The 13484-nt window shown below is 37.9% G+C and overlaps 1 protein-coding gene across 1 annotated transcript in view; it reads right to left on the bottom strand.

The window, feature by feature from the left end:
- Positions 1-443: 443 nt before the first annotated feature.
- adamts3 (ADAM metallopeptidase with thrombospondin type 1 motif, 3) overlaps positions 444-13484 on the bottom strand; it is a 202526-nt gene continuing 189485 nt past the window's right edge. The window contains exons 20-22 of the mRNA XM_042000229.1: positions 5138-5345; positions 3359-3476; positions 444-1043 (exon numbers count right to left, since the gene is read on the bottom strand). Coding sequence (XP_041856163.1) covers positions 562-1043; positions 3359-3476; positions 5138-5345 — 808 coding nt within the window. The 3' untranslated portion in view covers positions 444-561. The remainder of the gene's footprint in view (positions 1044-3358; positions 3477-5137; positions 5346-13484) is intronic.

Raw genomic sequence — 13484 nt, forward strand, 5'->3', positions numbered from 1 at the left:
ATGCTTTGACTTTGCCATTCTATCACTTCATTTCATTTTTCATTTGACACAGATGAAAATTCCCTTTGCATCATATGAGCCTTTACCTTAAAATAATCATAATTTGCCATTTTAACGTAGAAAGAGCTGTTCCAGCCCAAATAATCTAGGCCAGTGGTCACCAGCTCCGGTCCTCGAGATCTACCATCCTACTGGTTTTAGTGTTTCCCTGATACAACACACCTGATTTAAATGAAAAGGTTCTCCAACAAACTTACTGTCAACTTCTACACCAGATTTTAATGAGCCAGGGATTTGAGTCAGGTGCCTTGCAGTAGGGAAACAGTAAGATCTCGAGGACCTGAGCTGGGGACCACTGATCTAGGCGTTAACTGCGAGGCGTCAGTGTGATATTTAATGTCCATATCAGGGACAAAAGGGAAGGGAAAATCTTATAAACAAAGTGAGCCAGCACTTTTCTTCAATTCTCCTTTTTCTCTCTTGTGTTTTTGGTGTGAGAAGACTCAGGATGAAGCTGGATTATCTACTCTACTTGTGTCCAAAAGGGAAGAGGGTTCACTTTCATCTTTTGACTTCGGAATATGCTCTTGGACACTGACTCCCCTTCAAGTTGCCTGGCCTTTGACCCTCAGGATCTTCCTGAGGAGACAATGCCATAGCAAGGTGGTTTCTCTCAGTGAGATCCAAATGTCGAGGGACCCTTCTTGGTGCTGTAGGGGTCTTGGATGAGGTTTTCTTCAGTGGTGCAGGGGTAGTAATGTGTTTTGCAGCATTGCCTGATTTTGTAAATCCTTTTCCTGAGCCTTGTTTACCACCACGAGTACTGTTGGCTGCTACAGAGGCAGTTAATGTCTCCAGCAGCTGAGAGGCTGAACCAAAGCGGACATGCTCCTCTGTCTCAACAGCCTCAAAGAACAGAGATGAAGGTCCACTGCTCTTACTGCAGGAGTCACAGCACAGTTTCCTGTAGCCTGGGATAGAGCAGTATCTTGCCAAGACCTCCATTTGGCAGAAGATAGATTTGTCTCCATTACATGGTTCATCTGAAAGTCAAGGGGAACACAGTGTGAGTTTACGTGTATGGTTCCAGTTTTGTTAGTAATCCAAGAATAGACAAGAATCATGTAAGAAATCTTGTTTTTTCATTCTGAAATGGCAATTTGATATTTTATTTGTTTGGTATCAGTGGCACAAAAGTGGAGAAGCTCAGCTGTCTCAAAATTTTTCATAACATTACAAGCTGAGCCGAGGCAGATTTCATTAAGTCTGCACAATATGTGGAGAACAAACAACAAACATATGTGGGCAAACATAAAAGCACAATCTTCTAATTAGTTAGATTTTGTTGTCTCCTTGTTTTGTTTAATTTGCAATATGGAAAAAACATGATTAATAAACCATTTTCTTCCAACAAAAAATGACAGTCTGACAGAAATATGCATTTTATTATAATTGTAGAAAATGTGAGGATGAGAAAACAGACAGATGACACGTACGGGAGTCAGGTAACCCGAAGGAATGCAACATAGTCATGGTAGTTTCTCAGCTTTTCAATAACATACAGCCAAACCTGAACCTGCTCTGAAAGAGCTTCAGCCTTCTTTTCTTTGATCCTCACCTTGGTTTTCTTTTTTCTTTTTTTTTAAATCCTGCCTCTTATCTCCTCTATTTCTAATGCTGAAAATCTGCCACAGCATATCAGTGAGGAGGAAAGGCTTTGAAATGACCTCCTCTCAGTATGCTCAAGTAAAATGAGTAAATATCTTTTGCTGGAATGGATCACTTCAATCATTACTCAATGCCTACCCAAAGCGCCCAGATAATTGAAGAACTCTTGAGAATCCTCTTTGTAATATTCACTCGTATATTCTGAAGATACTGGAACTATAGTGTGTTTTTATATCCTGTCTCTCCTACTAGAGACAATCTGTTTAGCTTCTGGTCTACTTGACCTTATGTTTCATTGACAGAACCTGTGTTGACATTTTAAACTGGCCTAATTAACTGTGACAGTTAGCAGAATAACTTCTTCTAAAATTAATGCCACAACTGCGGAAGAATGCTGAAGGCTGTCAGAATAAAATTGTGTAGGTTGCATTAAAATGTTGTCATTAGTGTCAGTTGCAAGATAACTAGCGCTTGCAGGCATGAAGGCTAAACATGTAATTTGTTTCCTTTAGCTTGCAGCTTCAGAAGCATCATTATAAGGTAATGGGTTACAGCTTCATAGAAATAGCATTACTACATTTAAAGTATGATTTCTTTAAAATATGTTTAGAAATAAAACCTGTTAAATTATCATTAATAGAATAATTAATCAGTAGTAAATGTGACCATTCAGGTGTCTGATAGCACAATGCCAAGGAGGAAAGACACCAGGACATCAAGACAGTCCATCATTCAGCAATGAGCCAGATTTTTCACAGATTTTTCACACAGTCAAGACAGATGCTAATCTTCCAAAAGCTAAACCCCAAAAGCTACATCAAAGACTCTTCAGGCCTCGGTAAACATTTCTGAACAAAAATGAAGACGACTGTTGTACGAAAGTGCGGAGCTGCCACCCATGCAGGACGTTATAACATTTAATTTTGATAGTGTTATTGTAAGATGGATAAGATGGATATCTTGTTCTTAGTTTTAAATATGTGTTAAAAATGTTAAACAAGTAATTCAGTCATCAGTCATCGGGGAGGGGCTAAGAGCAGAGCCACTGCTTCTTCACATTGAGAGAAGCCAGATGAGGCGGCTCTGGCATCTGATTAGGATGCGTCTTGGTGGTATTACGGGACGTCCCACCAGAAGGAGACCAAGGACATGCTGCAGGGTCTATGTCTCTCCGTCAGCCTGGGAACGCCTCAGGATCCCCCTGGATGAGCTGGAAGTGGCTGAGGAGAAGGAAGTCTGGGCTTTTCCTGCTGCCCCTGTGCTCCATCCCCAGATAAGCAAAGGTGAATGGATGGATGGAAGAAGGGATGTACCGCAGGAAGAATAATGTTGCCAAAACAAAGACATACACCTGTCTGGAGATAATGGTGCCAAGTAAACATTATCATAGTGTCATCCAAGGTGTGACAGAAGAATCTCACCATGGCTGAGCATGAAGTACAACTTAATCAGGTTTTGTACATTAATACATTTTGACTGTTGCATGTTTTTGTATAAAACTTAACATCCAATTTTTATTTTTCCCCCGTGGGTGGCAGCTCTATGCTTCCATTTCCATTTATTTCTAAGGTTTTATTAAAATGTTAATTTGCATGCTAGATTCAAAATGAGCCGATTCTCTATCTGGGAAACAAATATTCTACCAGAGTGGCATTTATTTTCTTTTGGTTCTCATAGATAACATTCTCACCAGGGCAGGGTCCGAGTCTGCACGCTCTCCCCGTCTCAGGTTTTTCTCCGTTACACTGATCTCCAAGCCGGCATGTGACCAGTCGCCTTTCAATCCCCTCTCCACATGTCACAGAGCACTGTGGAAGAGTGCAAACAAAATGAGCGGAGGGAGGTCACACAGGCAGCTGGAAACATCTGGATAATTGGTTGGGATAACAAGCCAACTTCAAGTTCAATTTCCAGCTAGAGGCTAAATGCTCCAAAACCCAGTTTCTCCTTGACGCCCTTCTGAGACTGTATTTTTTATGTTTACATGCAGGAAAATCTGTAGGAAATGGGATCAATCAGTTACTGCCTAAACGTTTTGCCAGCTGGATAATTGGAAGCTTGCTTTGCTGTTAGATTCATTAGTAATGCTTTGATTTACTTTTTGCTGCAAGCTTATAGTGATCAAATGGATTTTCTAAACTTCATTAGGAAGAAGAAAGAAGGAGTAGATTTAATCATTTTTTTAACAGGCTTTTAAACAATTAAATACATTTTTTACACTCTTCTCTATGCCAGAAGATTTTTTTTCACAGGGAACCAAGATCACAAGTTAAGAAAAAGTAGCTTTTTTTCATGATAAAATGGAGAAATCAGCCTTTCATTTCCACAGATGTCAGCTTTTATATCCCTGTCATCTGTGTAACTGAACACTATGTTGAGGCATTAATGCAAAACCTTGTTTGCTGAAGAATTAGAAAAGATAATATAATAGTCAGCAAGCAGCTGATTTAATATACTCAGAAAACAATGATCATGACAATGAAACCTGTGTTAGCACCAGAAGTCATAAAAATACCTCATGATCTTAACAACAGCAGCATTAAAGAATCTTTTTGATAGCGGTTATTCTGGGCTTCAGTATCTGAATATGAGCTTTAATTAAATATATGATAATTACATAATTAATACTTTGATAAATCAATGGATGGATTCAACCATAGCAGCATTTTACTGTATCTACTGGATCTTTGTTTGTAATCTAATCAAAATTATGAACAAACATTAGATTAGATTAGATTAGATTAGATTAGATTAGATTAGATTAAATTAAATTAGATTAGATTAGATTAGTGATCCCTTGAAGAACTCACGAAGTAGCAAAACAATGTGTATGACTAATTTAACATTTAGAATACATGCTGAAAGCATCTTTAATTAATAATAAAAATGGAGCAAGAAGTAAATCCATAAAATTCACCTTGTCTAATTCTATGTGCTGAAACATACACACATATAGCGTAAAACAGGTTGTACATTTCAACTATGCCATCAAAAATCTGAATCCAACCTACAGTAATTGTCACTTCTTATTAGCCCTTTTCTGTTTCCCACTGCTCGACTGGATGTCTGCTTAATTGGATTTTTCTATTTTCTTTATGGTTTCATCTTGGAACTAAAACTGACATGTTTTCAGTTGAAAGGTGACAGTTCTCTAAATTAAATATTACACCTGCTTTATGTTTTATTTTCATATACAATCCTGTCAAGTTCACTAATCACTGTTGTATTATGCACTTTAAAGCTGCTGCTGCTGCAGCATAAATGAACAGGAATAGCTCAGCTGGAACCTAAAAAGCCCTCATTAGCAGATAGGAATCAACTTGCATTAAAATTTAAGTTACATATAGATGGCTGAGTGGTCAACATGGAGACCAAACAGTCAGAACCAAAGCTATAGAAATGTAATGGGCACCCCAAACTATAGCCCCTAAGAATAAGATTTTTTTTTAACCTAATCCATTTGGATTACCTCAGACCAGGCTCCGGTCCTCCACTGGGAAGGACATGGTGCTCTGTTACAGGGTCTCCGGCTCTCTGGCTTCTCGCCACTGCAGTATTTGCTGTGAATGGAGCGGTTGGTGCCGTCGTGGTGGAACTGCAAGCAGCGAACTGTCCGGATCTGAAAGCCCAGGCTGCCGCAGGTTTTGGTGCAATGCTCCCATTCCTCTGAGATCCATCTAGACAAATTCAATTAAATAGAATGGGGTGTGGGGTGTACACAAGATGTAGTTTACATTTTGGAAAAAAAAAGAAGTGCAAAATAAATAATAATAAAAACTTAAATGAACATGAACACCTGCAAATATCTGGCCAATATGGGACAGGGAAACAAAACCAGAACCTTACAACATTAGAGTTGGTAAAGTTTAGTTTTGAATTCATGCGTACTTGTCACAGTGTCATCCAAGGTGTTTAAAGTAGCACTATGCAACTTTCTGACCTTAAAAATATGCTTTTCTGACTTTTTTTGAGGGCACAGTGGGATTTATTATATATTCCTGGAAGCCGTTACCAAACAATGTCCCGAGGCTGAGAAACCACACTTTGCAACTTTATGTTCCAGCATGGAGCATCACGTTACATCTGAGCTTAGCTTTGAAGACTGCATCACATGCCAGCAACTGGATATCAACACACTAGCCGTTTTTAACGAAATTATTAGAGCAAGACAGGAAAGAAAGAGAGAAAGGGACAGAGAAAGAGGTAAGAAGAGTCAACATCGAATTGACTTTTACTGGCTAGAGATATCTCAGAGTACAAGTAGGATGCAAGATGGATGCTGAATTAGCCATCGTTAGGGAGGACCCCACTGAGAAAATCTCCCAAAGCTTAGTTCTGCATACTTATCACAGTGTCATCCAAGTTGTTAAATAACTGCTGAATCTCGTCCAAGCAAGTAGAACGCTATAAAGTCCCGTTGATGTATTTATTAAACCAAAATATTTAATGCATTCATGGGTTTCCTTAGATGGGCAATTATTCCTTTATAAATTGGTTTAAATAAACAGAGTTATTATCATTTTGCCAAATTTAGACAATACATTTGTTTCAATTGGATTATAAGTGGACAATAATTAATTTGGATTAATTTATAATATGTGTGTAAAGATGTCTTTATTTATTTAATTTTATTTAACCTTTATTTAACTAGGAGGTCGCATTGAGATTTTAAAATCTCTTTTTCAAGAGAGACCTGGCCAAGGTTGCAGCCAAATCACAGAGTAAATGCAGCATACATATTATAATAATTTACATTTTCATAATAAAACAACAAGTACATAGTCATAAAAACATCTCAAGAAAAACAAGCACATGTCTCCATCGCCACATTCTTTATGGAAGCTTTAAATTCATTTATGGACATAAGTGTTCTAGTTTAAGCTCTTTCTGTAGATTATTCCATCCCCACACTAAAAAGTAACCATTTTGAGAGCGTAACTGATAGGTATTAGAGCAAACAGAAAGGAGGTTCTCTGTACCTGCTTTATCAGGATTGCAAAATTTTAGAGCCCATCCGGTTTGTCAAACTGCAAGTGGTGGGGTAAACCCCTGGACAGGTAGCCAAACCGTCACAAGGCTAACACAGAGCAAAACTATCTACAGTCAATTTAGACCCACCAATTGACCTAAAATACATATTTTTGGGAAGAGGGAGGAAGTGTGAGTAAAACTATAGACACAGGGTGAACCTAGAAACCTCAAAAACAAAGACCCCAGATAAGATCCTAACAAGGGCCCTTTTAACTATGAGGCAACAGTGATAACCACCACACCAGCCTCTCTGGTGGATTGCTTGCCGTTTCATCTTATTTCCTAGTGTTAACAGCAGGGAGCTGGATGAGTAAAGTCTGGTGCAAATGTTGTGGACATTTGTGTCTCACATGCAGCCCCTTGAGTGGAAACAGTTTATGAGTCTGGCTGCTTCAGAGTCATGAAAAATAAGAGAGGTCATTATGTGTTTCATGACAGAGGATAACCAGGAGGTGGGCTTTCTCTTTGGTGGAAGAGGTAAACAAATCTAAACATATAAAATTGGTCGGAACTAGTGTCTGATTTTGAGGTCATAAGGTGTGCTTTTAAAATGTGTAGCATTGCATAAACTCATGAAATAGTGAAAGTGATTTGGGTCTACAACTGTCAATGTTAGCTACAGCAAAAAAGGAAATGGACTTCCTCTGAAATGTGGCTGAGTCTAGCGTGTGAGTAGTAAAACTATGCCTACAGGCTGTTTCTAAGTCTGCTGCTGCTCTCCTGACACACTCCTCCCACTGCACCACAAATCCAACATATTCTTTTGATCATGACAGTGCACAACAGTAAGTCATCTGCTCTGCTTACCCTAAGGCTGTTCAGATGTTTGCTCCCACTGCTGCCATCACCAGTTACTCATGCAACTCCACACCTGCATTTACTTCCTTTTAGTAGGGGATGTTAGATTACTCACTGATTATTTTCTTTAGAGATAAATGCTCCTCTAAGGGCCGTCTTTTAAATAAAATTAGTATCACAATTACTAGAAATGTGTATTACATTATTTCAACATTAATAAATGTATAAACTTTGGGCAAATTTGTGTTTATCACACAAATATCGAGCTATTTGAATGCATGTAAAATGAATTTACACATAGAGAAATAACTTGTTTCCACTCAACCTCTCATATGTGATGATTTTTATTTTCAAAATGCTTCTTATGCATGCAAATAGTTAATTAGCCTGATATACACATTTCAGATTACATGCAAGTGTTGAGTTTTGAGACTCCTTTTACACTGTTAAAACTACTCACAGTTCCACAATACATGCTGCATTTAAGTGCTGACAGATAGATGGGTCTTTTGGATTTTAAATTGGATTTAAGTGTTAGTTTTCAATCACAGATATTTCAAAGTAGGAAGGACAATTTCTATGGAGACAAAACAGTTTAGCAGTGCTTCATTACACCAAATCATTATCAAGAGGTGATTAACTATTATTAGACATCCTGCCAACTATTATTAGATAGCTTGGTAGCTAATAATAGTTACCTAACTAACTAGCTAGCTTACTATCTAACCAGCTGGGTAGGTAGGTAGATAAATAGATAGCTAGATATCTTTCAAAGGTTACGTTCCTACTGTAGTCTAAACTGGCACAAATTAGTTTTTTTTTTTTTTTTTTTTCCTCCCTATGCCACCCATAATCGATATTTTTTATGACAGTCTGAATAGGACAAACCTGATATTTCAAATCAGACTCCGGCTACTTTCATAAGTGCTCTGAAGCGACCTAAGACGGGACAGTAATGTTACATTTCATCCAACTATTGAGGAGGCAGGACACATAAAAACAAAGCATGCTGCAGGTGTCACATCTGTTTTTGACTCTTCACACTAGTCAGATGGGTGTTGCATTTAAAAGTGAATAATCATTAAAAAATAAATAAAATTCTCAGCTAAATAATCGGAATCAAACCGGAGGGTGAACTCAGCATGATATATTTTAGAAGAACTGTCTGGCTCTATCTAATTAACAGTTAACACATTCCCTTTAAACATTTGTAAATCATATAAAAATATGTGTAACCATTATGAGGCTAATTTCACTGAATCTTAGGAAAGCGAAGATGATTGAGGTAAATTAATGATGGAATTCACTTCTGTTTTGGCTAGAAGTAAAAAATTTACATAATTTAGTTTTTTAATTGGAGAATGCGTCACCAGCAACTTTGAAATCAATGAACACAAACAAGTGGCTTGAAGTAGGCAGCTGATCAAAGAATGAAATAATTCATTGAAAAAATATTACGCTACATGCAGGGAACAGCTTACAAGAGAGGTCTGTGCTTTCACAATTATGCAACTATGGATTAAAAACTGGTCTTTCTGCTGTGGCTTCATCTCATTATGAGTTTAAAACTAGCAGATAACAACAATATCAGTGTCTTAGTACAGAAGTCAAAAGGTTCAGCTAAAAAAATTTAAATAAAAAAAGGGACAGAAAAAACAAAGCAAAGGGTTCAGCAAGATCTTCTAAGAGACCTGCCACTTTCAGTTTGATTACACTTTACTTGCAGGTAAATGCAAAACTGAAATGCCAATATAAGCTCATTTCACATGAAAAACACACAGAGAGAGGCTAAATGAGGATTGCAGATGAGAAATTGGGATGAATAAATTCAAATTGACAGTTCGTCATAATTTAATGGTTTGTGTATAATTTTCTCCTCCAGAGAAGTCTTACTAGCCTAAGAACTTAAAACTTGATTGGGCATCTTTTCACATTTAATTTAGATAGGATCCTAGATCCCAGCCCTCAGATCTGAAAGGACTCTTGTTATGTTTCCTGAGACATGATGGTTTTAACCTTCAATCAAATTTCTTGAAAATTGAGGGATTGTGACCTTGATTTTTCTTTCATTTACACCAAGCCATTTAATAGTTGGAGTTCTTCTAAAACAGCTTAATAAAGCTGAAATAACAGTGACCAAAAGCTAAAAAGTCTACCTTTTGTCTTCAGAGCTGCTGCTTTCTACCTTTTTGAAAGGAAGCTGCCATACAAGTTCCAGACATAATAAATTAAACATTATGTAGATGATTACCACACAGCTATTAAAACAGATTTATCTATCAAATCAAATCAATCAATATTTATATAGCACTTTCACATACCAAGAGGTACCCAAAGTGCTGCACAGTAAAAACCTTTTAACCTATTTCCTACCAATTTGTATAAGTTTCCACTTAAGCAGCCAGCCAAAAGGAACCATGAGGCAGGATTTTAAGACAGTAATCAACACCTACATCAACACTTGGCTGGATTACTGTTTGGATGTTAGTGGGCACTCCATCACTTGTCTCCAGTTGGTTAAATAATGCTGTTGTGTACTTTTTGTGTACTTTCAAAAGCCATTATGAATGATGGAGCATGCCCAGAGTAATTATTATGGTATGGAAATTTCCCGTGTTATGTACCAACCAGGTAGCTTCCTTATCTACTAGGGATTCATGGGTTCTCCTGTCTTAACTGAGGGATGTTACTGTCTTCGTTTTCTGTGTTTTAGGGGGGCATTATTTTGCTTTTTATTGGGGAGTGTTGGCTGATATCTCACAACTCGAACTGTTGAAATTCTGCATCAACTTGTCTGTTACTCCTTCTATCTGATTCTGTGGCCATAATGAGGTCCACTACCGGACTGAATTTTCTCCAAACACAACATCCCAATGCACCTGAAGCCCAGCATCACCATCAGACTTCTGAGGTCAAGACTTGGCAGTCCTCCTTCATTTTAAGGATAAGGGGCATTCCTATGAGGATAGTAATGTACAAATTCCGGATTTGCAAAACGCATTAAGAGAGAAATGAAGGACACGGTCTAGATTTAACATCTCTAAACAAGGGTGGTAACCAGTGGCACTGCCAACCAGCCAGAGTGCATTTCTGAAATCCATTGCCATGCAGCTTTACCACCATTCGCACCTCATTTCATGTGTCAAAAACATCTGGAGTTGTCAGTCACCACATGTTCACCTGGAATGCCTCACCAGCTGGTCAAAACAAGGAAGATGTCTGGGAGCAAAGAAAACTCTTTGCTTAAAGTAGCACTTAGTAACTTTCTGACCTTAATTCTGCGGCTTCTGATTTGTTTTGATGGCAGGGGGATGTTTAGAATTCTGGAGCCTTTGTTGTCTGTTGGCTGAGAAACCACACATTTTCTTACAGAAAACTGTCACTTTACAGCTGAGTTTCGCTTTAAACACAGCATCATACGTTAGTAACTGGATATCAACACACTGGCCATATTGAATGCCCACCATGGCTGATTTAGCAGAGAAATGCAAGAGGACAATATTGGAGGACAAGAGGAAAAGAAAGAGAGAGAGAGGGACAGAGTGAAGAGAGCTCAGAGTACAGGTAGGACACACCATGGATGCTGAATTAGCCATTTTAAGGCGAACCTCACTGAGTGAAATTGCCAAAGTTCTGTAGTGATTTTTGAACATGAGGGTTAGTATGAAATGAGGGTCCAAGAATGTCAAACATAAACTTGATGAAGTTAAAGAAGATTTTCCCAGTGAGGTACCATTGCTTTGATGAATCAGCCACACGGCTCCTTTAAAGCGCCCAGCGAAAAACTTTCGTAAAGTGAAACTCAGCTATAATTTGACGAAGCGTCCTGGAAGCAAAAGCTGTAAAGTGCAGTATCTCAGCTTCAGAATGCTGCTGGGTAACAATAAATGTCCTCGAACCATCAAAACGAGTCGGATATGCATATTTTTAAGGTCAGAGAGTTACATAATACTACTTAAGTTTGTTCATTATGATTCATATTAATTTGTTTTTCACAGGACAAAAAAAGGGGTTATAACATATAAAAGGTCAAATCCACACCCCAAAGAGAAGTCAGTTTGACTTTCAGATTAAAATTTAGTGTCCTAAACAGAAGACAGGGAGATTTTCAATCAGATCTCAGCAGCTTTAGATCTCACACTTCACTCAGCTCTTTGGTTTAAAGCCGAACAGAGCAGCCGGTGGGTAAAAATTTGCTCCCTTTGTGAGGGACTCTTAGCGTTACGTTGCATCTTCTCAAAGTACTGAAGTCTGCTGATAACCTAAAGCATAAGGTAGCTCTTATGCAGCTTTGAGATGTGGACTGGTGATTTTCCTGGCAGTTTTTAAGGGCAGTTGCCTCATCCTGACCCCTCAGCCAACAAAGTAGTCTCTTAAAAATTTTTGCTCTCTCAGCTCAGAAGCAGTTACTGTTGTGTTTGTTTAATACAGGGAGGCATTTTTTCCACACATCAAAATTTGTCTTGTATTTTTTTTAAAACTAAAAATATGTGCTAAAACCTAAAGCAGAAAGCTATGATTAATCTTTTGTGACACGGCTCATTGCTCACCAAACATATCAAACAGTGAACAGATGCTATAGCTAAAAGTAAACCTGTCTATACAGCTGTTACTTGAGGCTACACGATAAAATCAATTCTAGCCTTGACTTTATTAATCAGAAGGTGTGAATTAAGTCACATTAAGGCTTTTTTTAAACATATGACTTCATTTCTCACTTGAGCCAATTTAACCTTTTCTGCACCTTAACTTTTCCTAATATTTGTAAATGATTGCCTAATTTGCTGACATATTTTGCATCAACACTAAAGTGACCTGTTTTTTTTAATCATGTTTGTGCACAATTCATTTAAAGATTAAATGACATCTGCACTTTTCATACCTGTTAAGAATGTGCATGATTAAATCTACGATTAGTATGGTAAGTACTGATAATAACCATTGATAATAAGCCACAGCATTAACAGGCAAATTTCAAATAGTCTTTTCTGAGGCCAAATGAATGCAAATAAATGCTTGTTCAGTCATTGGCTGAACTCGGCTTAGATGTTTGTGCTAATTAAGTCGCCCCACAATGAAATCCAGTCAAGTTAGATAATCACGGGACACCCAAAGCCCTCCATTAAAAGTGTTTTAATATATTTATATTCAGTTGCAGTTTCTATGCATAACCTGCTCAGAGAAACTTTTCAAGTTTCCTCCCTTTATGTCTAATGCCTCAGGCTCATGTTAAAGCACATTTAATCAGTTTTTCCTCTCAGTGGTATTTAAACAAATTTCTACTGTAGCAAAGATAAAAAAGACACTTCAGGAGTCTTCAGTTGAATTGACAGAAATTTTCCATTTTAATCTGCATTCATACTGATTACTATGACCTTAACAACTGAGCTCTAGCATGCTGCTTTGCTTTCAGCACCCTTGAGAGCTTAACTTCAGTCCACAAGTGCCTGTTCAAGTTCACTGGACAAGATTAGGAGACGCCAGAGTGTCACAGTGCAAATGTTTTCATTTTGAGTTAATTATGCTTGAACCTTCAGAACAGGAGTGTGTCAACTTACCGATCTGGTGAAGGATACTAGAACATTTCTGCAATGTTTAAAGGGCCCATGAGACTCAATTCTTCTCAAAGAGAAGAAGGTTTTAATCCAACACCAGACTTACAGACAGATAAAAACTTGTGCTTTTCATTTTCCTCAGAGGTCAAATATCAGTCCTAGTAATGGCATCCTGCCTGGGTTGACTGTCTTCCAGTTAAGCCTAAAAACCATTGGATTCAGGTTGGTACGACCAATTAATTACAAGACATTGTGCAGCTTTTTGTGTGAGTAAGTACAGTGGCATTAAGCTCAGTGATAGAGGTTGGAAAGTACCATGTCAAAAACTGAAAAAGTATTACACCTAACCAAACCAAAGTTGGAAGTCAGGAAGTCAATTTGAAATTAGGAAGTAATCCAGTTGATATTCCTCAATAGAAACTCAGACTTCCT

The sequence above is a fragment of the Melanotaenia boesemani genome, chromosome 11 (assembly GCF_017639745.1).
Source record: "Melanotaenia boesemani isolate fMelBoe1 chromosome 11, fMelBoe1.pri, whole genome shotgun sequence".
In the NCBI taxonomy this organism is placed as follows: domain Eukaryota; kingdom Metazoa; phylum Chordata; class Actinopteri; order Atheriniformes; family Melanotaeniidae; genus Melanotaenia; species Melanotaenia boesemani.